The sequence below is a fragment of the Telmatherina bonti genome (assembly GCF_933228915.1).
Source record: "Telmatherina bonti genome assembly, chromosome: 6".
Taxonomy (NCBI): Eukaryota; Metazoa; Chordata; class Actinopteri; order Atheriniformes; family Telmatherinidae; genus Telmatherina; species Telmatherina bonti.
In genome coordinates, this window is record NC_136624.1 from 35,281,992 (window position 1) to 35,309,537 (window position 27,546).

The 27,546-nt window shown below is 38.2% G+C and overlaps 1 protein-coding gene across 1 annotated transcript; it reads right to left on the bottom strand.

Moving 5' to 3' along the window:
* Positions 1-7,733: 7,733 nt before the first annotated feature.
* On the bottom strand, positions 7,734-15,436 carry LOC306756845 (uncharacterized protein). Its single transcript, XM_079241729.1, has 4 exons — positions 15,305-15,436; positions 15,010-15,128; positions 10,244-10,465; positions 7,734-8,842 (listed from the first exon to the last, which is right to left on the bottom strand). The coding sequence occupies exons 1-4, from the start codon at positions 15,432-15,434 to the stop codon at positions 8,816-8,818; spliced, it is 498 nt and encodes a 165-aa protein (XP_079097855.1). The 5' UTR covers positions 15,435-15,436; the 3' UTR covers positions 7,734-8,815.
* Positions 15,437-27,546: the final 12,110 nt, after the last annotated feature.

The window sequence follows — 27,546 nt, forward strand, 5'->3', positions numbered from 1 at the left end:
ATGGTCTTTATCTATATCTTGTATAATTTTTTTTTACAGTTTACTAGTATGTACAGCGCATACACACATGCATGGAGACATATTCATGATTGTAGCCCCACACACAGGTTAACAAATGCACACATTTTATGGTTTAACATGACCAATGGGGACTGTCTGTTGACACAATCCATTCCCTATGCCTTAGCATAACCATTACCCCTAAAAACTGAATGCCAAACCATAAACCAAACCCCTAAAATCAAGTCTTAACCCTAAAAAAATGCTGTCCTCACACACACAGAAAGTCCCCTTAACATGGTGTGCACATTTTGGTCCTCATGAGGGAGTATAAACAAGAACACACACACACACACACACACTCGCAAGACTCACCACATTTTTAGTGCTGCTGCTATAATAATGTTTCCATATTATTATCTTCTTTCCTTATTCATTGTGAAGCGCTTTCAAAGAAACTGTGTGTATGATTAAGTTGATTTAAATGGAATTCCTGCAGTGAGATGATAATTATTCAAAATTATGATGAACTTGATCTGTACATTTTCACCATTAACCAGCAGAGTTCTTGACAACACCAATGTATACATGAATGGAGAAGCATGGATGGCAAAACAAAGGAAGTCTTTGTTGCATATTAGCCATGTAGCACTACATTTTTTAAAAGCATCTGTCAAAGCAAGTATGTCCTGACTACAATAAGACAAAAAAAAAAAAAAAAAAAAAAAATCTGAGTTTAAATGCATCATTTAATAAACTGTGTGAAAGTATTGCTTGTTTGGTTGTTCATTTCACTTTTTTTTTTCTTGAGGGGGAGGGGCAACTAATTATACTAAGTATAATTCATATTGTAGAACAGCCCTGTGGACTCTTGTGATGTGCATTACATGTTACATTATATTCCAACTTAATAAAAGCAACAGTATAGGAACAATGTTATTCCTGTCATGCATAGTGGTCACTTCAGCTTTTTTTTTTTCTTTGCATATTCATGAGTGAGGATGGAATATTTGTAAATAAACCACTTTAGTGAATGTTAGTCATCCGATACATGATCACTCACTGAGGAATAAATAAATATATGATAGAACAAAAATGAAAACATTGTAGTTAAGAAAGTTGGCCTTTGTGATAAATAGAAAAGAAAATTGCTATATTTTATGGAATATTTACATAATATGATTATGAACATAAATCATTCATGAATATCATATAGAATACATTAAAGTAAATTTTTAAAAAATCAAATAAATTTAAAATATCACTAATAAAACATTGCATATGTCTCTATAAAGATGAAATACTGTATTTAAAAAAAAAAAAAGTTGCATTGTCTTTTTTATTGATGTATGTGTGAAACGGATATGGAGTATAAATTTATTGAAACAGTAAAATATGTAACTTTCAACATTTTTTTTTCTTATCTGTAAATTCTGCTTTATGCAGCACCCAACTGTCCTCCATCTGTAAAATGTACCACATTTCATGGTCAAATAATGACAGTCATGAAATGGCTTTTTGCTTCAATCATGTCAGTCGTTGCTAAAATGACTGCTAGTTACATGCTGCGACAGTCATTTCAATTCAAATTTCACTTCTTTTTCAGGCAACATTGAAGCATTATATAACAAATTTAAACATTTTCAACAACTACATAAACACTGAACATAAAAAACAGTTTATTCTATGCACACAATGTCAAAATGAATAAAGCCCTAGATGCCCAAACTGCATTCAATTTTTATAATCCTTTTAAGTTTTCCACATTATGTTAAATTCCATGTGAACCTGAAATATATTTTCACTCTGTTCTCAATCTGCACCCAATTACTTGCAATGATACAGCAGACATGTTTTTTTTTTGTCTCCTTAATTCAGTGTTTTTATTCATATCACTGGAATGGGTGTGAAGTGGACCCAATAGAGGCAAAGACACCAGGCCTGTCTTTCCAGCAGGTTTTATTTGACAGGTTGAGCGGCGATCAGAAAGAGCAGCAGGGTGAGTACAGCTGAATGGGAGCTCAGGCCCCCTGTGTGCCAGGCAGGCACGTATTCACAGGACCAACAGGGCAGGCTGGGAGTAAATGGAACTCGTGAGCATGTAATGGTCCAAGAGATCTCAATAGACTCTACGGGCGCAGTGGAGAGGAACAAGCACAAACCCTCTGCTGCAAGTCCGGGCTGAATACAGATCCAGAACAGGGCAGAGACGTGACGGTCAGAGGCAGGTCGGGTCATTAACAGGTAGGCAATGCGGGAACTAGCGCTGAAGGGTCAGACATGAATGCCAAGACATTTTGGAGTGAAGCTGCAAACATACTGGCTTGCAGCAACAGAGCAGGAGGGGGGCAGAGCACATTGTGACTTTTACAATTTAAACAAAAACTATTTGGACCATTTGAAGTGAGAAAAACACAGAGTCATTTCCTCTTCGATTTTGTTGTTTTCTAGTTCACACCTGATTATGACAATAATATTCATTCATTCATTTTATTAACCAAACTATGATGACTACTAACTATGATGTTAGTAGGATCATGGAGAAGCTGGAGCCTCTCCCTGGAGCCAGTAGGGCGAGAGGCAGGGAACACCCTGGACAGGTCGCCAGTCCATCACAAGGCATGGTAATAATAACAGTAATTAATAATTAATTCCATTATAATAATAGTATCACCAGATTATTGCATTCAAAAGCTGCTTCTGTACCTGCTCTGTTCTCCTCCCAGCTTGCTAATACTTTTTGAACTTTGTTTTGTTTTATGGACTGTCTCTGGATAATATGTCTCGCGGGGCCTTTTAAGTACTTTTTTGATTAAAGTTTTTATTTGCTTTTTAGAAGCTGACTTAGTGCGTCTGCATTAAGATTCACCCACGAGATCGCTGACAGTAGGATCAAGCCAGAATGGGCCCAGCAGACTGTTAATCTCCTTTCAAAGGGATACATATTAGCCATTAATAACTTCACATATAGTGTCTCGCCCAAATAACTTTGTCTTTTAGTTCCCTTTGAGCTGTCCCATAGACTGCACAGGAGGCTGCTGGCAGTCTACCATCTAACCATCAGCTGGATATTATCCTGGCAGACCCTCACGACTAGTTTGGGCCTGCCAGGCCTGAACGGCTGACTCCCCCACAATCTGAGCCAACTCACCACCAGGTGGTGATCAGTTGACAGCTCCGCCCCCCTCTTCACCTGAGTGTCCAAGGCATTTGGCCGCAGCTCTGATGACACGATTATAAAGTCGATCATCGAGCTGGGGTCCAGAGAGTCCTGACGCCAGGTGTACATATGAACACACATATGCTTGAATATGGTGTTCATTATAGACAATCCATGACGGCCACAGAAGTCTAACAACATAGCACCATTTGGAATCCGGAGGGGGGGAGGGGGACCATGCCTCCCAATCACTCCCCTTCAGGTCTCACAGTCATTGCCCATGTGAGCGTTGAAGTCCGCCAGCAGAACAAGGGAGTCCCCAGAGGGAGCACTCTGCAAAACTCTCTCCAAGGACTCCAGAAAGGGTGGGTAATCTGAACTGCTGTTTGGTGCACAGGTACAGACCACAGTCAGGACCCGTCTCCCCCTATCCGAAGAGGGAGGGAGGCTACCCTTTCGTCCACCGGGGTAAACCCCAATGTACAGGCACCAAGCCGGGGGCCAATGAGGATGCCCACACCCGCTTGACGCCTCTCACCATGAGCAACTCCAGAGTGGAAGACGGTCTAGCCCATCTCGGGAGAACTAGTTCCAGAGCCCAAGCAATGCGTTGAGTTGAGTCAGACTGTACCTAACCAGAACCGCTCAACCTTGCACACAAGCTCAGGCTCCTTCCCTGCCAGAGAGGTGACGTACCATGTCCCTAGAGACAGTTTCTGTAGGATGAGGATCAGACCACCAGGGTCTCTGCCTCTTGCTGCCGCCCACCTCACATTGCTCCTGACACCCATTGCTCCTCCCACAGATGGTGAGCCCACGAGAGGTGGGGCCCATGTAACCCTTTCGGGCTAAGCTTGACTGGGCCTCATGGGCAAAGGCCCGACCACCAGATGCTTGCTCTCGTGCCCCACCCCCAGGCCTGGCTCCAGAGGGGGGCTCTAGTGACCCACGTCCGAGCAAGGGAACACTTCTGCCAATGGTGGGGCTCACCAACCCCCATGATGATGAGTAACGTGCTCTGTTCCAAAAATTTACTTTGGGGAGACTTTGTGGCAATCCTGAAGTGACAGAACCAGCATGCTGACCTGAACTCGAAGGAAAACACCTACAGAAAGGTTTGTTCCAACACTCTGCAGAAATGAGTTTGCAGAGAAAAAAAAAACAACTTCCAAGAGACTGTTGTTGCAAGCTTCCCAAGAAGGTTTGTGTCTGTCATACAGTAGTTAAAATATGCTAAAATGCTTACCTGTCGAATGGAAATACACATCTTTTTAATAGACAAGAGACAGAAAATAAAGTTGCTCTTCGTATTTACAGACATGAAAGAATCTGCTGTGAGAGGTCATTCCCTCCTTTTTATACTTTAAATAAAGGTTAAACAAAGGATTTAACGGGTCATATTTCAAATGGCTGCTCATTCTTTGTGTTTGCTTTGCTTAGATTTAAGAAATGTTTATGTAACCTGAGATCAAAGCTCCAATGAAGGCTTCACCGCTGATGAAGATGCTACACAGATGCTATACTGAATCATGCAAACACTCAGGTCAGGGTCAGGGGATTCAGTACTTTGTAGTTCCACGTGATCTAAAACAGCTTTAGAGTTTCACCATGGAAATAATATGGGGTAAATCTTTCAACCAAGATCCTTCCAGCAACAGCCAAGTTGTTTCATGCTGTGAAGCAATGCATTACCTGCTGGAGCAGAGATCTAATGCAGTTAAAATATGGAAAATAAAAATGCTTTTCCAAAATCTTCTATTTATTAGGGCACAATAAATAAACCAGGGTTTTCTAAAACTAAAGGAGGTATCAGCATATCAGGTCAGAAAGATTTTCTTCAGGAAACAAAACTGCAAATGATGGATCTTTGTTTTATACTCATGCAGCAAACATAAGACGTGTCAATTTTTTTCTATAAGTATTTTGCATTTTTACATTCATCCAGCTTTTTTTATTTATTCTTCTTCAAAAAACAGAAAAAGCCCTGTACACAGAATCAAGACCTAAACGTTACCTCCAATTTATGTAATAGAAATGTTCTCATTATAAACACAAATAACAAATTCAAACAATAAAGTTTGCTTTCGCTCATATTGAAAACACTCCTGCACTCGTGGAGCTTTTTCCATCTGATGACTCCAAACATTCCCTTATCATTTCTGACAAGGCTCAAGCGCAGTTTTGATTGCCAAACAGAAGCAGAAAGGTGTGTTAGTGTGCAAAAAACTGCAAGCAAATAATGCAGCATTCGGCTGTGTAGATATTTAAACCAAATAAAAGGCGAAAAACATATTTATGTAATGTAAGACATATTGGCCTGGAAAGATGTCAGGTGGGTTTTGTGTTGAGACTGGAAGCAAGAATCTGTCATATATTTATGTTGCATTGAGTCCCCACCTTCCACACAGAGGTGACAATCTACAGTCAGATGCTATGACATCTCGCTGTGAATGACAAGCCAGAGGGCACTGAGCTCCGACACAATACAAACAACACGCAACCAAACAAGACTCCATGATATGCATCAAGAAAATGCAGGAAAATTATGTGTGTATTCTTCTAAGCATGAGTTTTTCCAGAATGAAGAGAATCTTGCAGACTTTGCCAAGCCTAAAGGAGCATCCTGCACACTGGTATCCTGTCATTTAGTGTTGGGTGCTGCCCTCTGGTGGTCACTGGTCAGAACACGCGACAATGTTTATTGATCTGCACATAAATTTAACTTAAAACGACTGTGTGAAGTTAAAGTAATACATCCTTTACTTTTAATTGCATGTTATCAGAAAACAGCAGGACTTGTATTACAAATATGCCCCAGGGTTGCTGAAGGCTTGGGGTTTCTGCATCACACTTTAAAGGCGTACACTGGACCATGAGCTGCCAAACAAGCTCAGACTATAAATCAGAAAGAATCTCTCTTACAATACATCAAATGCTGAGATTTAACAGGAGCCCAGGGGATACTCCTGACATGTCCTTCTACTACTACAAGTAAAAATGTCATGACAGGTACTATTAGATGATAGCAGCTCATATGGCACCGTTGTCAGCTCTACACTGGTGAACAATCCCTTGATGAGCAAATTAAACTGTTTTTGTTTGACTGTTAATGGAAACTGTGTTGGTGAAATCATGAAATGCACAGTGTGGGTTACTGTAGTGTTTCTTTTGGAAAGGGTGGAAAAAAACAGCAGTAATGGCAGTGATTCAGCCATGAAAATGTATTTTAATTAAAATACTTTGACTGATTAGTCATGTAAGACAGGCTGTTAGCAATCAGCTTGTCATTGCCTCGTGATCCACAGTGACCGGCATCTTTATTCCAGTAATTCTGCATTGAAATTGTTGTAATTTGCCAAATTAGCAAATATCAAATCATCCATGTTTCTATGCTTTTTAAGCTCTGAACAGAAACAGAGACATCAGAGGTCTGAAAAGCATAGAATCATGGGAACTTAAAATCACACATGATTCAGCTTAAAACTACAAGTGAGTGATTAAAAATGCCATGACGCATGAGGGAACAAAGACGGATACATAAACAAATAAAGTCACAATGTCCAAACTCTCATTTGGCGTTGTGAAAGAAAAACTTCCAGCTGCTCAGCATGGTGGTGCATTAATCATGCTTAGGGAAAGTAAACCAGCAGTACAAGCAACATTTCACTGGTAAGATGATGAAAAGAGAATGACTTTAAGGTCTTAGAAACACACTCTGCTATACTCAGCGAGGTTGTCCGTTACGGATGGTGCAACCTGAAAGTTACATCGCCCATCTGCAGTTGGACCTGGAAGGAATGGGAAGTACAAGACAGCTCATGGTACCAGAAACTTTCTCTAGGTGAAAACCCTCCAGAGAAGTTAACATGTAATACCTTGAACATAAGGAAGATCATATGACCATGTAAGGTCCCAAAAACTTCTGCTTCAGCCACTTTTTGTTACGTTTGACAGAGGAAAATACTTTTACAACATTAAAATGTTGCTTCAAACTTTGTGATTCTGAAAATGAAATCTTTCAACCAGAAGATCAGATGAGATGTCCTGATGTTCTACTCTACAGACACTCAGCGGACGCTTTTATCCAAAGCAACTTGATGCTGTTAAGACACCCATTTTCAAGGTTCTAGTGTCCCTCCTTTGGTTGACAATAACACAGACTGGAGGACAAACTGAGCCACCAGCTGACCTGAAAGATGAGGCCAATGTGGGGCAGCACATGTACCACATTAGCGAGAAGACCCAAAGTCTTGCTTCTAGTAATACTAGACTATGAAGACGTCTGTGTTTGATCAATCTCAGGATCTAATCAAAGCATCAGACTCTAACAAATAGAAGCAAACAATTTTCACTCATTGGGAAGATCAGGAGTGCTTAAATGAGAAAAAGTTTCTTTAACTTGTGGATCCAGAACCTTGTGGAGCTTAAATAATGTTCAGAGTTTGACTTTTTTCCCTTTTGTTTATTCAAATAATTACAAAATGACAAAAACACAAAAATCACCACATTTCTCATTTACAAACAGGAAGCACCACTCAAAGCTTCTCCTCATTGTTTAGTCCATTTGGCTCCGAGTTGCGGATGAGTGAAAGCAAATATTAATATAGATAAACCCTCTGCTTCAAATAAAAAAAACACCAAACACCTTGTTTATACCAGAAACAATCATTAAGTAAATTTGGCACATGCACCAAGCTGAGAGTCATTTCGATCAAGGTTTATATTGTACATACCTTTAATGACAAAAAAAAAAAAAGTATGGATGGAAAAAAAAGGCAAACATTATGACACATGACTCAGCATATTATAACTTAAGATTTAGAATACCCGTATTTGACTTAGTTTTCTGAATAAATGATTGAAAGCACTTTAAGAAAGCAGAAATTAGCATTTTGTTGAACCCCAGGACAGTCATTTTACAAACCAGATAGGCATTTCAGACAAATATAAATGCAAGAAAGAGACCATGATTAGATTTTACATCAGCAGTTCATATTTTCATTGTGTCATCTCTGGAGACAAACAATTAATCTGTAAAAGCTTTGCTAACGATGAGAGAAAAAAGGACAAACCAAATTTATTTAATAAGATAAACTATGAAAAATAGATCAAATTTACTGGCAAATGTAAGAAGAAAATAGAATAATCCCCACAAAAGAAAATAAATATAAAAGATTGGAGGAAGCACTGATGTTTAGCTTGTATTTATCACAGCATCATGGCGCGACGGTGGCTCAGGAGGTAGAGGACTTATCCAAAGGCTGGAGGTAAATCTGCTGTTGTGTCTCTGGGCAAGACACTTTCTCCTCCTCCATGCCTCACTGGTGTATAAATGTGAAAGAATGTGTCGCTGGCGAGGCGTCTTGGCTACACATTTAGCTTGCCGTCGCCGTGATTGAATGATGGATTCAGTGTAAATCTAAAGAATATAAACTAATGCATGAAGTTCAAGTTAGTGTGAATGAAAGTGTCTGATCAGCATCTAGGATTTAATGGAGGAACTATCAAATTGTGTAAAACTGAAACTGCAACAAAGTTTTCTTCCCCAACCAAAAACTGTGTGTGTTACGAGAAGTCTGCATGTATAATACCAAGACCATGAACCACAGATGATCCTCCAACTTTAAGGCGGTCACATGAAGAAGTGGAACTTCATTACTTTGCAACATCTGGCACTTTTTCCTAAAAAAACAAACAAACAAAAAAAAAAGATATAGAATAAAAGAAAGTCATGAAGTACGGAAGCGTAGAGTTGTCATCCTCATAAAAAAAAGTTTGGGCCTTATTACGTTATAATGTGATAGTTTTATTGTAAAAACGTGAAACTTATCACATTATAACGTGATAAGTTCATTGTAAAAACGTGAAACATGTCATGTATCTGAAAACGTGAACTTGGTCATTTTCGACTTTAGATGAGGAAATTGTGTGCGGGGTGGATAGGAGATCACAAATGTCTCATTTACAGGACTTGAAAGAGTTTTTCCTTCATACTTGGGTTGAGACATTGTGAAATTATGGTGCTTTGGAACACTTTCGAGCCATTGTAATAAATATGCGTAGTTTAAGGACAGTTTTAAAAGGCATGGGTCTGTACAGAAGGAAAAATGAGTCCAATCCCCATGACGTGGCATCATTTCAGAATGAAACTTGAGCGGCGCGAGAATCGCTATGAATGCAAACATCATCGGTGCATCCAAGTGTCATCTATCCATCCCTCTTCTACTGCTTATCGGGGTTCTGATCGCGGGGGCAGCAGCTTAAGCAGGGAAGCCCCCCTCCCCAGCCACATTCGCCGACTCTGCGGGGGGTCCCAAGGCGCTCCCGGGCCAGCTGAGAGATGTAATCCCTCCAGCGTTCAAGTGGTTATACGTTTTTACAATAAAACATATCACACTATAACGTGATACGTTTCACGTTTTTACAATAAACTATCACGTTATAACGTGATACGTTTCACGTTTTTACAATAAACTATCACGTTATAACGTGATACGTTTCACGTTTTTACAATAAAACTATCACGTTATAACATGATACGTTTCACGTTTTTACAATAAACTATCACGTTATAACATGATAGGGCCCAAACTTTTTTTTTTATGAGGATGACAGCTCTACGCTTCCGTAATGAAGCTCAGTGTGAAACTTGGCCTGCAGAAGCACGAGTAAAGTACTTACACAAATCATGTTCTTACTATCAATGTTCTTTTAAAAAAATATATATAATCAAACTGTAAAACAAAGAAATATCTTACTGGTAGGAAAGTTTTAAACATCTTTTAGTTTGGTCCTTTGAAGTGATCATTTTTTACTTTGTTTTGGACTTTTCTGGGCTGAAGCAGCATTTATTTATTTATTTTTTCTTAATGAAGAGAGAAGGGAAAGCACGCTGAGGGAGAGAGGGGGGGTGGATGAAGTGGAGTACAGAACCATGTATTCGGACCTAAATACTCGATGGACTGCTGTGATAAAGACTTATCTGCAGTCTGCATGAATGAACTGTACTATACAGTAAAAGGAAGTAGACAAGTTTCCAACACAGTAAGTGTGAAGTGACGAACATCAGAAACATCTACTTACCCATCCACCTTGCTGAGTGATCCATTTGCCCACACGCCTGTTGAGAAAAGCAGCCATGGCATTCTGGACTTTACTTTTCAGCTCTGGGGAGGATTTCTTGACGTAGAGTCCAAAAGCTACCGAGGCCCTGATGAGCTGCATCTCTGGAGCCACCTCAGCTCCTTGAGCGACGTGAGCCTCACACACGGCCTCCACGCCATGGCTGAAAGCTGCTTCTATCGCCTGGAGAAAGACCAAGGTGGGACAGGGGAGAGATTTTATGTTGGTCTTCTTTTGTTTATCACTGGTATTCATCAACAAAACGTATATTTTAAAATGAAAAATGCAGATTAAATCAATGTCACACTACAAGGTGGCAATGGTTTGTTTTTCATTTTCTTCAACCAGGAATATCACCTGAAAATGGAGGAAACTAAAAAAACACATCATGACATGACATTCCAACCAATTTGCAATCTTAAACCAACTAAGACACGAGTGTCGCCTATCTGCTGTCAGATTATCCACACACATAATCAACAAAAACAATGTTGTTGCTCTTTTCATTCCAACTTTGGGGTATAAAAAAACTCATTACAGAAACTAATAAAGTGCAACAAAATGCAACATACGTTGTATAAAAATATCGGACAGAAGATCCACCTCATCAAACTTTACCTACCGCCTTAAAAAAACACACCTGTAGAGGTTAGACACTGTCCAATGACAGCTTAATGTTAGCATCTGTGTTAGCATGGAAGCACAAAACTGTTGCTAACTTTTTGACCTTGCCACGACCTGACATGGATAATGTTAAAGCGTTACCAATACACCATCAGACTCATTGTAAACAATGTTGTTTTATTACACCGGCTTCACTAAAACAGGTTTTATTTTACTTTACTTATCCTGTCCAGCATCATATCAAGCAGAATGGTGGTCTGGCTGCTGTGTTGTACCAAACATATTTGCTTTGTTGACACAAACTTCATGGATAAAAGGCTCCTCTTTATAATTTATCATTTATTCATTATCCTAACTGCTTAGTCCAATGAAGGGTCACAGGGAAGCTGGAGCCTATCCCAGCAGTCTTTGGGTGAAAGGCAGGGTACACCCTGGACAGCTCGCCAGTCCATCGCAGGGCCACACAGACACAAACAGCCACTCACGCTCACACTCACTCCCTATGGGCAATTTAGAGTAACCCATCAGCCTAACATGCATGTATTTGGACAGTGGAAGCCGGAGTACCCGGAGAGAACCAACGCATACATGAGGAGAACATGCAAACTCCACACAGAAAGGCCACCGTCCAAACCTCACCCCAGCCAAAGATTAAACCAGCAACCTTCTTGCTGCGAGGCCACAGTGCTACCCACTATGCCACTGTGCACCAGATAGAAATAACAGCACAAGACGTGCATAATTGTTGGTGATTAAACCCACGGGATGACACAGTGGCTGGTTCAGCTTGCAGGTTCATAAATGAGGAAACAAATTCTCAGCAAGAAATAGATATCAGTGACTACGTAAGTGTGACCAGGCTCTTAAGGTTTTTCAATCTCTCTTTCTAAACTGAGATTTTGCTGATGCACGAGTCATGTAGCATGTTGGCCATCCTCTGTATATTCAGAAGAAAAGGAGAAAAACGACAGTATTCATTTTAAAAGGTTCACACTGGTCTTGGTTCATTTTAAAACCTCTTGATTAAGTAATACGTTAAAGACACACTGGAGAACTTTTACCAGTTTCCCCGTCACACGCCCCCTATCGACAGCTAATTCAGCATCCATCTTACAACCTACCTGACCTGTTAGATTTCTCTGGTGTGAAAAAGAAAATCTTACAATAACTTTTTTTTTTTTTTTTTTTAACTTTTTCTTACGTTTCTTTGCTGAATCAGTGATGTTACACATCTAAAACAGCCAGTTTGTTTTCTAGCGTGACGGGATTCTCTGCTGCAACATCACATTACAATGCAGCTTTCCAAACTGACCAGAGGGCAGACATCAGACCTGCACCTCCTGTGCTGAACATGAGCATCAATTTACCCAAAACATATTTCAACCCAAACTGAGGAACAAATAAAGAGAACGTACTTTGTACAAACTAGATAAAACAAACGTGTAAGTCTGGTAACGCTACAATATGTTCAGCCAACAAATCAAAGTTTTACGGCTTTGAAGAACTGGTGATAGTTTACAATAGATATTAGGGCTGGGAAAATTGAATCGAAAAATCGGGATTTTTTGCTTGACAATTTTAAAATCGATTTTTTTGTTAAAAAAAATAATTTTTTTTTCAAATAAATAAAAATAATCCATTATAAAATTTTTGTTATTTTTATTGTTTTTATTGATCTTTTAACTTGTCTTCTTTGGCTTTATAGCAGCAGAATGATGGTCTAGCTACTGTGTTGTTTTTTTCCTAATTGAAATCAAAGAAAATGACGGATATAAAAAAAAAAAAAAAAAAAAAAAAAAGTTTTATGCATTTATTTTGTTTTTAATCTTCAAAAATCATCATTTTCAAAGAATAGTGAGAATCGCAATTAAAATCGAAATGAATCGGGACAAAAGCATATCATCACAGCCCTAATAATAATGCTGTTCTTATGAGTGTACAAAGAAAGAACAGGGTTGTAGCTGATACAGCAGAAATCACTGAATGCTTAAGTTCCCCCTTCTGGGAATAATCATTTAAGAATGTGGGAATATTTCTGAGATAGATACTAGAAAGGTGATGCTTTATAAGCAAAAACTTTCCAGATTAGAGGTGAGCCAATTCACTACTTATTTATATCATTGTAATACAGCATGAGCCGATTCAATCAGGATTCATAAATGTTCATAAAGTATTACTTTCCAAAGTAAATAAATGACAGGAGAAGTTTGGCAGGAAAAGATGTGTCACACGGACACTTTAGAGAAACAAAGAAGGCAGCAGTCGCTGTTACTCAGCATGATATTAGTATCCGGGTTTGAAGGCCAACATGTGGAAACATTTAGGTTTTTATGGATCTGAGAATGGACAACTCATTCCATATTTACTGTAAGTAAGATATTGGAGACTAGGGCTTGTCTGTCGGGTTTGAGATGACTTACTGGGCTGGTGGATGACAGTGATTTACCTCTGTAAGTGTGTGAGAGAAAATGATTGGATGCGTGTTTCAGGACTTGGTTCTGAGTGGGTTATATGTTTTAGTATGTGCAGGCTTGTTTTTAATTTTATTTAGTTTTTATCTTTGTAAAGCCCTTTATAATGCTCTTTGATATGAAAAGTGCTATATAGATAACATTTTGATTGCTTGAATGATTGATATGAAAGTTACAGTAACAGTACAAACATGCCCCATCAGTTCGTACATTTTACATCCAGGTTAGAGGAGAAGAAGGCACCTACTCCTAACTATCGCCAACATATTCCATCTGTGGATTCCATGGAAAAACATGAACATGATATGAAAAATGTTCTGGATATGTGATGGATTTATTTATGGTTGGGAATAATTAAAAGATAGTAGAGACAAATTTGTTTGACCACTTGAATTTCTGGACAATGACTGACTTTAAAAGTATGAATTAGCGACGGAAGAAAAAAATAAGATGCAGATAAATCCTAATAATCGTATAATAATCAAATCGAAGGACCCTGAATTGTAACTGAATTGAATCATGTGGTACACCTCTATTCCTCTATAACACAGGTATTAAACTCCAGTCCTCAAGGGCCGGTATCCTGCGGGTTTTTGTTGTCTCCATGCTCCCAACACACCTGATCGAAATTCATAAATAGGTTGACAAGAAGCTGCTTGATCCATTTGATTTTAATCAGCTGTGTTGGTAGAGGGAAACAAAAACCTGTTGGATACTGGCCCTCGAGTGCTGGAGTTTGACACCCCTGCTGTATATAAACCAGTCAAATGGAGATTGCACGAGAAGTTATGGTGACATTTCAGGAATAAAGAAATACACAGACATTACACCGGCCTTATGGAGGTTTCTTGGGGAAACAACGATCAGCCATTAAGTTATGACTGTTATAATCCAGCTTCTTGTGCTGGCAAAGCATCTCTGACATATTGGTGCATTTGTTCATTTCACCTGTCAGTAGTTGAATCATACGTCTGACCAAGGCTGGATTATCCAATGGGCATTATGGGCACGGGCCCAGGGGCCCACACCCTCTCAGGGCCCATATGGGGATCACGTAGGGCATACACCAGCAGTTTGGACATGAAACAAAATGTACATAAAAGCCAGATAGTTACACCACAGTGTCTAGTGCATTGCTATTGGTACCAGAGAAATGTTAGAAATGTCATTTCTCAATTCACAATTTCCACAATGTTATGGTGTGGAACGGGGCCCCTGGAACACTCTGGGCCCAGGGGCCTGTGCACTTTTAATCCGGCCCTGCGTCTGACATGTCTACATCAGTGTTTTTCAACTTTTTTTGAGGCAAGGCACACATTTGTCACTTAAAAATAATCACAAGGCACACCACAAACCAAAATGTTTTTTTTAAAGTCCACATTAATAATATAAAGTCCATCTTGTCAAAGCCTCTTGAATGGAAATCAGATAAACACAAGAAGAAATAATTTTATTATCTTTCACTGGGGTATGTGTGGATGAACACAGCTGCCAATTAGGGGAAATTTCTTAGAGCCACGGCACAGTGGTTGAAAAACACTGGTCTACATGTTTAGCGATGCTCCTGTTGAGCTTTCTGAGAAGTATTTTAATCGCAGGACTACTTGTGAGGTGCTTCATGTCTTTCCTTACCGCCTGCGCTGCTGCTTGTTTCAGGTCCGCCAAAGCAGCCTGAAACCTCCTGTCATCATTCATGGCATCAGCGATACTCCTCAGTTTGTCAGCAATCACAACTGGGTCAAAACTGTCATCTGAAACACAAAAACACGTATTAATAAACAGAAAGGAAAGCAGTGACTGGGCTACTTTTATGAAAACAAAACTTGTATTAATCTGATATAATCTGACGTAAAACCAGGGCTGTGGTTAATTTCCATTTAGCACATAAACGTTCAGGTTTTCTCAGTAACAAGACGGACACACTCACCTGGGTCTCCCGGACCGTCGTGTACATACTCGTCGTTAAATACACGACTCTGGACATCAGCTTCATCCTCGAACAGGTAATGAATGATCCTTTCCGTCTGCCACTCGACCTGACTGTCCGTAGGAGCCATTACTGAAACCAACTTTGCTTTTGCGCAGCCGCAGAAGGCGGCGGTACTCTTCCGGTTTACGTGTCATGGTCTCGTCACAGATCACCTGAAGTGACTCTAGACATATTATGTCTATGAAGTGACTCTTCTGTCAGGGAGGAGTGAAAATGACTCATATCTTATCATTTTACTGATTTATCCTGTTGTTGATTTTATTCCTAGTAGGTGACTTTGCACTTTTGTTTATAAAAACATTACCCACCGCCCCCAGCACCTATAATTTATGTTTTATTGTGGTTTTTTTTTTGTTTTTTTTTGTTTTTTGCTGTTTATTGCTGCCTTTTGTGCTTTCTCCACATCGTCTGAAATGTTTTTAATGTTTCATGTGAAGCACTTTGAATTGACTTGTACATGAAATGCGCTCTACAAATAAACTTGCCTTGCCTAGATATCTGTTTATCTGCATAACACTAACCTGACTTCAACCTGAGGATGTTAAATTATTTATCTTCAAATTTAAAAAAAATAATTAACTTAGCTTTTTATTCCTATAAGGAGAGCAGGTTTCAGACATTGTGGCTGTGTAAGCAGATGAACAGTGTGTCTACATTTAATGAGTTATAGAAATAAAACACTCCATACATGCAAAATGTTGTGTGTTTTCCTCACCAGAAGATGGCGACTGTTACCTACTGATCACACACCGTTCAATGATGCCCCACCCTGATGCAAACACATAAACACAGTCAGGGTGGATCTTTGGTAGGATGATCAGGTCTGGACTAATGAGCAGAGGAAGTGAAACCTCATTATTTAAAACCACAGGACATGTCTGCTCTGACTTAGAGCTGGAAAGCAAATAAATTCAAAACGTGATAAACAGAGAGATCATGTCCTTTAACACATTGTAGATGCAGGTTAACTAACTCTGGGTGCATTCTACCATAAAATAAGATTATATTTATCACAGCCTGACCAGTCAGGGAGTCAAAGTATTTTATAAGGTTGTCCACTGAGAGACTGCCTTTCATCAAGGTGTCACAGAAAGTTACCCCCCCACCCCCCGTTTTTTTTTCTTTCTTTTTCTTTTGCAGTACATATCTATCAGTGATGTTCCATTTTTCTGGTTACACATTACATAAACTATCATGAAGATGTACATACCATATACATTGGAAGTATGGGGAGGTCTGATTGCCAATAAAAGTCTCATTCATTCATTCATTCATTTTCTGAACCGCTTATTCCAATTCAGGGTCGCGGGGAAGCTGGAGCCTATCCCAGCTGGCTTTGGGCGACAGGCAGGGTACACCCTGGACAGCTCGCCAGTCCATCGCAGGCAATAAAAGTCTCAACTAATTTAAAAATAAAGTTACGAAAATAAGCACAGATCAGTTTAATTTACTTTTTATATCTCTCTTCTTCTTCTCCTTTTTTTTTTTTTTTTTTTTTACATTTTATTTAAGTTTTTTTTTTTAAAGGAAGTCAAATTAAAATTTAGGATAGTACATTAAAAAAATATAAGTATTACTGCATTGTTGTTTTCTTTTATTGTTTTGAAAATGTTGCTTTAGTGCTTAGTGTGATTGCTTGCATTGTTTTTTTTTCTTTTTTTTTTTTTTTTTAAATTCTGCATTATGTCAAAGTATTTTGTTGAACTTTAAGATAGTATATAAAGGGCCAAACAGGCAGCATAAAATCTGACCAGTTTAAAACTGGCTTTGAGTCTTGACATTTAACTCCTGTTTCAGAGTATACCATAGAAGTACATTAAAGTACATAGAAGTACTGGTTGCATAGGGTGGTTTATCTCATAAGGGAGAATTATCCACATATGAAAGACAGATTGCATTTATGTGTGAATGGTTTAAAAATAGCTTCTACTTTCCTAATTGTTTTCATGTCAAGATTATGATTGTCTTTTGTTGCTTTATTATTGCATCCTTGTATTGTGACAAAAACCTCTTTCTCCTCAACAGGAGTGAGAAACATTGAATTTGAGTTGCTCTTCATAGGATTTCCAATAGGCATCTTATTCGCTGGCATTTTCTCAGCCAGTTCAGACCCAACGTTAACAAAAAATTATTGAAACCATCCACAATTTGCTTTCTGTCTGTAATAATCTTATTATTCACCATAAAATAATAAGGGTAACTTAAATTTCCCATTCTTCCTCCAATGACAGTATTTAACACCTTCCATATTTCTTTAACATTGTTTAGTATAGTAATCTTTTTTACTGTCACGCACAATGCTAGTCAGTTTATTCTTGTATTTTTAAAAATTTAATTCAGCATTTTAATTCAGCACCTTTATGGCACATTTAAGATGCCAATTTAGTCTCACTCCAAAATGTGATAAGTACATTTTCCCAAACGCACAGTCATGTCAGAATCCATGGCTGTATTATTTGAGATACATATAATTGAGCTCAGGTTGGAATGGCAAGCTATGAACCATAATGTGTCAGACCACCATGTAGCTTTTACTAACTGTACAACCATAGTTTGTAACATGTAAACATGTAGTCATTTCAGCTGTAAGCAGGCATTTTTAATTCCAATCCAACTGTTTGTAGGTGGAAGCAGAGTAGAAAACAGAGAAATCCTGAGTGGGATGAAAGCAGAAAAGTGCAGAGACTGTGGAAAACATTGTGTTGTGCAAGTACCAAATGATCTTGTGCTCTGAACAGCTCAGTGGATTGAACTAGATGGAACTGTGGATTAGCATCTTGTAGCAACCCCTCCTTCCATCTTCTGAGCATTTCTCACCAAATAAATACCAACAGGACATAAAAAGCTGATGTTTCCCAAAAGAATATGTGCAAACGCAGCATTTTGAGAATGAAAACAGACTGAACTGATTTTGTGTAGAGAAAGTTGGAAGCATATAATCGGCTATTTGTCCTTTTTTAAGATTCCATTCAGCTTTATTGATATAGCCCCAATTCATAAAAATGTCACTTCAGAGCAGTTTACAGACTAAATCAATTTAAACAAATTAATTGTGATGCAACTATTATTATCTAAGCCTATTAAAAAATGGCCTATGAAAGGAAAAAAAAACAAAAAACAGATTGCATTAAATCTTGACACCATTTTTTCCAGCATTTCTAGGATACAAACGGCATCATCTGACTGTCATAAATGTTTAACTCCAGGGCTGATTGAGCTATGTGAATTATTCTGATACTTTTCTTACCAGCGCCTGCTGCTACAACTGACCAAAGTACGATTAGATATCTGGCAAAAATCAGCATGTTAATTTGAGGAGTTTTCTTGCACTGCTGTTGTAATGGTCGTTTTAACCCTATTTCAGTCCAGATGACTCTATTCTGATAGTTTCTCTGGGTATCGAGACATCAAAACCAGTCATTACCATCTTGAATTACCATCATTCATACAAAACTAACATGAGAGACATGTCTCATAAAAAGGAATTTGGATAGTTGCTTCCTGTCACTGAGACATTTGCTGTGAACGTGTACGACTTTATTCCAGTGGTAGTATTACTGGCAAGACAAAGTTGTTGACGTTTGCAATGCCTCAGGATCAGTTGCAGACTGATAGGTTTTGCTCTCCTGCATGGCTGCACCACTGTAAACCAACTGTGATATGACTTGAACATATTGTATGTTGGTGTCCTTATTGGCACATCTAGTGATGCTTCATTATGAAACTTTTCAGTTTGTAATTAGTCTAATGGTGAATCATGAATATTAATGCTTTACTGTTGTGTATATTTATGGACTGAAGTGATTTCCCTCCTGGTTTTTGCCTTTGTTTTGTGAAATTTTGTATTATCCCACTGACAACAAAGCATGCTAACGGAGGAGGATATTTAATAATGGCTTTCCGAATATAAACAATTGTCTTGCTCACAGTCCATTTCCATAATTATTAGAACAGCTATTTGCCTTCAGTGATTTCCTTGTAATATTGGCTTTACTGAAAACATTTTTCAGGAAATAGGTCTTCTGCACACTTAACAGGAAGCAAATCTATAAGATATTTCTGGTTAAGAAAGTTGGTCCATGTCATGTTGGGTTAAGGCCAAATGGAATTAATATTGAAAGGGTGTCTGAATTTAGGTTTCTATGAGTTATTATTCATGAAAAATTAAAATGGAAGTCACATATGGCAATTGTTTAAAAGAAAATTTGTAAGTTAAGCATCTGTTCAATTATAAGGCAATGAGAATTCTTAATTGTGTTTTTATTTAGTCATTTTTGATGTATTTGCAAAAGAGAGCCATAGGAATAATTAATAAAACTGTTCCTAGAGAGCATACAACGGAATTGTTTTGGAAGTCGGGACTACTAAAATTGCAAGATTTAGTTGTGTGGAAAACATTAATAATCATGCATAAAGCTAAACAATTCTTGTTGCCACCGGCACTGCAAACCTTTTTTTTTATTGTAAATGATGAAACAAGTAGATGAAATTGTGATTTTAAACATCCTTTTGCAAGAACTACACTCAAACAAATGAATATTTCAGTGGTTGGTGTAAAACAATGGAACACACTTAAAAGCGATTTGAAAAGTTGTTCAAATCTTTTTAAATTTAGTATTAAATATAAAAAGTACCCGCGACCCTGAATTGGATTAAGCGGTTTAGAAAATGAATGAATGAATGAATATAAAGATACTAAAAATGTATGAAAAGAATTGTTAAAAGAAAAGGAATTTCATACCTGAGTTTCGTTCTTAGTGTTTGTCATAGATGATGCCATCCAGTTAGTTTACTTTGAAATGAGGATGGGGTTAGGGTTAATAAGAGTAATTCTTCTTCCTACTCCAGTTTTCTTTTCTTTTCTTTTTAACAAGAAATGTACGACAATGGTTGTGTAGTAGTTGTTGTAACTCTGAAGTATATTTTCTGTTGTTGTTTCTTGGATTTTCTTGGATGCTCTGTAGCATGTATGTTTTTATGTTTGTCAGTATGCTTTTCCAGGTTTTTCCGTGCCACGTCCCCTGACCCTCTCCCTTGTGCTCTTATTGGCGGTGGCTCTTTGCTGACAGCTCATAACAAGTCTTCTCCTGCCAGCTATTGAAATATTAAACGTGAGACTGGGACCTCTCCACAGCCCTCACAAATGACATCTTTGGAAGTGTGGTGGGAAATTATTTAATATTGCTGAATAAAATCTCAGTGAACGAGTCCCAAGCTAAAGAAATTGTCTTTCTGAGATTCATTAACCTGATAGATCAGTGAGCTTGAGATTACAGAATGCCTTTTCATGCTGTCTGTAAAAACATGCTCAGACGGTTCTCTCTTCATCACTTATAACACAAGTAAATGTAGATCTCCGCATGGACAAACAACGATTGGAAATTACATCATCTGCTGCTTGTGGATTGTTCTTGTAAATTACCTTCTTCTTATCCTGATGCAACAGTGAGACATCTTGAAAGCAATCTAAGCGTATGTAATTAACACAACGTTTTATAGTTCATATCACATCTTAGTTGGATAAGTTTTCAGTCCTGGTTCATCTGATCTGATAACAGGGAAGGTCTGTAAATTTTTTGCTGGGCCACATGCAGTCATTCTTTTTTCTTTCTAAAAGGGAGTAGGAATCAATCAATTACAGCAGACGATTGTGAGAAATAAAAGAAAAATAACAGGTAACAGGTAAGAAAATGATTGAATAAAGTAGAAATATTGAATTACACTTAATGAAAAAGCCACATTTTAAAATGAAAATGCTCCTCTGAGACATTACAAACTGCTGCAGCTGGTTGTAAGTCCACAGAAATATCAATGAGTAGCAACAAAACAAATGTGTTCATTTAAAAAAAAAACCAAAAAACAAAAACTGTCATTAAATGGTTACAGGCTACTAACCAAAGTGAACCAAAAAAATTCTAGAAAGATTATGTTTGCTAATCAGCTTAAATGTTTGCGATGTGGCTTTTCTCAAAGGGCTTCCATTTACAGAGTGGTGAGGATTTGGCTGCTGAGACTGAGTGTTTAGGGCACTGAGATGGTGCTCGGGGCTAAATTCAGCTCAACATTCGTGAGATTAGGCACTTGACTGAAGAGTGAAACGTAAAGTTGCACCATTTATTTTTTGACACTGATAAAATAATTGTCCCAACAGCCTCTGACATCACCATCTCAAATGTTTTTGACTGTAGACACAACACCAGAAATCCCTGTGTACAATCCCAGAGCTGCCACTGACAAATTAAAGGCCAACACATTTCATGTGTGTAGCTGAAGCCCATCACAACAAGTTCAGAGTGGGTCTCAGTAACACAAGATGACGGAAAAACATGATAGATGTGCAAAAAGAGGGGACTTTCCTCTAACACACTGTGGAGTCATGGAGTTTAAGCTGTGGAGAAAGTCATTTTTAACAGTTAAAGAAAAGCTTGGATTATACTTTGGGATGTAATTTCTAAGTTATTGTTGCAATTAAATTTATACACAACCTGGAAAAGAAGTTAGCCTGTTCAAGAAAGGGTCAGATCAGTGCCATGTGTCAAGCAGAGAAAACAACTAAGGAGATGGCAGAAACGACTAAAATTTGGTTGGTACTGTCCAATGCAGTTTTAAAAACTGGAAGGATAACAGAGAACCATTGCAATGTGGTCTGAGAAAAATCCTGAATGATTGTGATCGGCAATCACTTAAACGCTTAGTAAATTCAGATCAAACAGAAACAACAGCAGCTGTGAACGTGAGAACATTTCCACAGAACAATGCAAAGGGGACTTAAGAGAGTGGGTGTGAACAGGAGATGTAAGAAAAACAAGAAACAGTGAGGCGAACCAGAGAACAAGCTTCAATTTGCACTCAGGAGGAATGGAAGGTCATGTGGTCTGATGAGTCCAGATTTACCCCGTTCCAGAGTAAGAAAAGAGACAGATGAAGTAATGCAGCCATTGTGCCAACTGTACTAGCCTGTGGGGGCAGACTGTGATCTAGGGCTGTTACAGTTGGCCAAGTCTTGGTTCAGCAACATTATGCATCCAAGGAATGAAGCCACACTCCTGAACTTTGGCAGGTTTCTTGCTTTGGTTCTCTCTAATGAAGACTTATTTGATATCCATCTTACATCCTGTCTCTTCTCTGAGCTCTCTCTAGCAGACTACCTGAATATACTGTCAGTGCAAAGATTCATGGGACTGAAATTGTGACGGAGGGATTTGGGAAGCAGGAGACATTCTGCTTGGATTTGCCACCTCAGAGTTCAGACCTGAACTCTCCCATCATCAATACAAGATCTTTAAGAAAAATAAATGCAACACTGGATGGAAATAAATCTTGTGTCATTGCAGACATTGTATATAATCTTGCACACAGTATTCAGTCCGTCTATTCGATATTTTCAGTGACTTTTATCATGTCATTGCCAACTTGTGCAAGATTCAGGTTTAAAGTGATGATGCTTATATCCTTGCGATTATTATCAAATAATTTGAACAACTCTGATGCAGCATTACAACCTCTCTCAGTATGTCTTCACTTTTTGTAAAACACACATTTTAACCTTTTTTTGCAGCTTGATTGTAATCTGCTTGGGTGCGATTTATGCTCTTCACATGTAATTGCTCTCAGGAGCTCTGGACATCAAAGGTTCTTTGAAAGTAATTGTAAATAATTTCTGCCATGTCTTAGAGGAGATGACAGTTATGGCAGCAGGCTGTTTACGTCATGTTAGTTGCAAGATGGACCACTTGGCGTGTTTTTTTCAGCACATCCTATAGATAATCTCTGAGAGCTTCAGAAATTGGAGGCCAAGTCAACATCTTGTATTATTCTTTCTTCAAAGAATAAACTTGGCAGTCGTATAGTTAAAAGAGGCTGCTGCTATTGAAAGCACTCTAACTTTGAGGGGGTGTGTGCAGTTGGCTTTAACATATTGGTTGGAAGGAAGTGAAAACATTGGCTCTATCTATTGGTATCCTAGAATAATAGGAAATTAGAAGATATGATCCATCTCCCACCAAAAACAGCTCACACACAACAGACTAAAGAAATGGAAAAAGACAAAAACATATTTATATAACTTTGAGGATAAGCTGGGAAATTCAATTCAACTTTATTTATATAGCACCACTTCACAACAATGTTGTCACAGGGCACTTTACATACACAAATCAACATACACATCATTTTGAGCCAATTCATACATATCCTATATTAGAAACCAACTGATTGCATCGAGTCATGACTTGAATCCAATCCCCCATCCTGAGCATGCATGCGGTGACAGTGGGAAGGAAAAAACGCCCCTTTAACAGGAAGAAAACCTCCGACAGAACCCGGCTCAGGGAGGGCAGCCATCTGCCTCGATTGGTTGGGGTGGAGAGGACAGGAAAGACAGAACAACATGTACAACTGTACTTAATCAGGAAGACCTGCGGAAAAAAGGAGAAATAAGTTAGAGACGGCAATATTGGCATATATTTATACATTAATATAATTAGAGAAATAGAGCGAGGTACTTCTCAGTGCATCAGGTAACATCCCCATTGCTACATAAGTAATGGATAGCTAGACTACCCATAACTACAAGAGCAATGAGCATAACCTGGACAGTTGGGTCCCGTACATGCAGACTCCAACTCAGGAGATGCTCATATTCTAACTATAAGAATTATGAAAAAGGAAGGTTTTCAGCTCGATCTTAAAGGTGTGGAGGGAGTCTGCCTCCCAAACCCACGGTGGGAGCCGGTTCCATAAGAGAGGAGCCTGATAGCTAAAGGCCCTTCCTCCCATAGTACTCTTTGAGACTCTAGGAACCACCAGTAAACCTGCAGTCTGAGAGCACAGTACTCTATTTGGAATATATGGAACTATAAGATCTTTTTTATGTTCTAATATTGAAAATGTTCTAATGTTCTAATGATTGAAAATGTAGACACCAGACCTTTTAGGAATGGATATGTTTTTTTTCTCTCTCTCTTTTTGGGGGTAAAGCAACATTACATAACCTTCTGACCTTAAAATTCTTTGCTTCATACTCATCATTGCCCAGTAGCATCCTTCCAGTAGCATCCTTAGGTTGAGAAACCATGTTTCACAACTTTTCCAGCCTAAGGCATTATGTAAAAACTTTGTTTTGCTTTGTAGCATTGTGTCACTGGATATCAACACCCTAGCTGTTTGAATGTGCACCATGGACGATTCTGCAAAAAAACATTATCAGAAGAAACATGATTATTCAAGACAGACCACCTTCTTTTTATTGCTCAGTTCTGAAGCACAAACTCCACATTGTAGTGTTTCAGTACAGGCTCACAATGGGCACTCTGACCTGTACGCAGCACACAGCCACTTTCACAGCAAGCTTTCATGCTCTGGGTGTTCTGACACATTTATATCACAGTCGGCAGTACCTGCTACAGTGGCTCTTTCATGGGACTGGACTATGCACACTACACACTACACTACTTGTGCATCAGAGAACATTAAGCGCCTATGACCTTGTTGCTGGTTGACCGGTTGTTTTTGCTTGGACTACTTCTGGTACTGTGCCTTACAAAAAGATCCTTCATTCCTCCCCCTGGAATTGGTTATACTTTGCTGCATGTAAAAACATTGTTTGCAAATCTCAAGAATCTATATTTTATCAACAAAGGGACATATAAATGTTGAAAATCTGACATTTTAGTAATGCATGAAAACTTAACTTAATCCATTATTATAAAGTTGGTACGTAACTGGTTGCTTTGCTACCTACCAACCCAGCATTTTACTTGTATTTTTGTAGGTTTATGGTTTATGTTTCTGGGTTGTTTTACTATGCTACTCGATATATGTACATTAAAACTGATCAAAGCTGAAATATGCAAGGAAATGGGATGTTTCCACATGTAAGTGTGTACATAAGTTATTTTTAAACTTAAAAGAATCACATATACTGTGTCTATAGAAACACTGATGGGTCAACTTACTGTTCATGGCCTATATATATATATATATATATATATATATATATATATATATATATATATATATATATATATATAAACAGTATATATATATATATATATATATATACTGATAAAATAAACACTTGTAGCCATTTGTAAAAGGCCTCAAAGCAGGAATTTTGAAGGACTAACTTAAAAATTATATTGATTATTATTCACCTGGCTTTATAATGTTTCCTTTTTGTTTCTAAATAAAACTCCTCAGTTCATCTGGTTAAAAATTCTACATCTTTCATGTTGCTGTATTCAGGAGAAAATCCAAATAGCCATGTCAGTTTTCTTCAGTATTATGTAACTTTAAAGCTGCAGTAGGTAATCTTGCTCAGAAAATTTTTATTTTTACTCTGGGTGAAGTGATTCCTCATCCTGATAGTAGTCTATACATTCTATAATCATGAACAATAAGAAATATAGATATACACCTTGGTTTACTGTAAATCTGTAAAAACTCTGACCAATCAAAATGTTCGGACTGAATTGATGCTGTTCATTTCTTATATTTTGTAAGCTTCTTCGTGGCTGAGAAAATGCAGGAAGGATTCCCCGACCCAGCTCGGTTAATTTGCTCCCTCCCGCTAAACAGCCGAGAAAGAGAAAATCATTGGTGGAAAAAGCTGCAAGCTAGTAAAGCACTCAGAGAGCGCAAACCTCCACCATAGCATTTAAAAAATTCCTGGATCCAAACAATGATCCAGATCATCAACAAAATTAAATCAGTTTTTCCTTTTCACATTTTCGACAACTTGTGAAAATTTAATTAAAACCCATTCTTAACGTTTTGAGTTATCTTGAACACAAATGGATAAACGGCAGTAAAACATAACTTCCTTGGTGGAGGTAGGATAAAAGCCTTGGATAACGCCAGGAGCAAAACCAGAGGGGGAGGAGCCAAGACAGGGGGAGGAGCCAAGACAGAGGGAGGAGCCAAGATAGCAAGATGTGAAAGTGGCACCCTAACTACCCAACATACCCCAGCTTTTAATTTCATCCAGTCATTGTTGAAGGAATTTATTTTTACTGCTGAGTAGAACCAGAATCAGTTCTAATTTATCTCTAGTTAAGATGTGAGAATCCGTCAAACAATCCGTGTGAAGACAAAAGATATTATAAATATCACTACAGGAATGTTCTCCTTTGTTTTTCTTTGTCTTTTTTTTTTTTATTATTCAAATATGATCATTATTTGTAAACCTTTGATGCCTCATCAGTGTCAGTCTGTCTGAATAATCCTCTTGCTTGGACTGATATGGTGTAATTAATTGTGCAAAAACTTTGGAAATGATATTTTTCTTCACCTTATTATTTCTTCTTGACCCAGAAACTAAATATTCCCTGAAAATCTTCTGAAGGATGTTCAAGTGAATCTCTTTTCATTCAGTAAATCCCTCTTGAAAGGTAGCCGCGATTAATGTCACACTTTTCAAAAAGGAGTGGCTGCATGTTTTATTGAAAATGTGGCTCAGAAAGTAAATGAGAAGTATATGTTGTTCCTATAAACACACAGTTTTCCTCTGAGAATGCTACCAGCCATGTTGAGAGTGGCAGCATTTTGATTTATGACAGCTGTCACTGCTGACACCCCCACAGCAGAATGCTGATTTGACCCAACACAATACAGACTAAATATATTAAGATGGACAAACTTGTATAACATGGAATACAACTGAATAAATAGACACATATCCTCCCAACATTTGTGGAGAAAAACTCAACATTATTCCCTGCAAATACAGGAAGCATATAAGCTTATAATTAAGGAAAAATTAGTGACAGAAGCTGCAAAAATGTGTTATATTTTATTTATACTGTCTTTGCAGCATGTGAACGTAAATACTGTGCATAATGAATGATGAAACAAAAAGTCAACATAGGCAAGAAATGAAAAATATGACTCAACAATAAGTTTGTTGACAGTTGCTGAGCTGGTGCAACTATTAAGATCACCTTTAATGGGCCTGCAGCATTATATTCAGCGTGGATGTCAGTGCACTAAATGTCATGTTTTTCCATGCATCCATTTTTGGTTTCCTTTAATTTGGCATCTGTATTGTCTCAGAGGGATTATGGAGCCACTCTATGTTTCTGGGGACTGTAATTGTGTATCGGGCAAAGGGAGGCTGCTGTCTCTGCCTCCATGTCACATATCTACAGTTTGTGAGGTGGGTACGTTGTGCAAGTTCTGAA

Coding starts and splice junctions, on each gene's coding strand:
- LOC306756845 (XM_079241729.1), bottom strand. CDS start 15,434: ATGGCTCCTACGGACAGTCAGGTCGAGTGGCAGACGGAAAGGATCATT. Junction 10,466..15,009: donor AACAAGCAGCAGCGCAGGCG/GTAAGGAAAGAC, acceptor GTCTTTCTCCAG/GCGATAGAAGCAGCTTTCAG. Junction 8,843..10,243: donor TCACTCAGCAAGGTGGATGG/GTAAGTAGATGT, acceptor TTGTTTTTTTAG/GAAAAAGTGCCAGATGTTGC.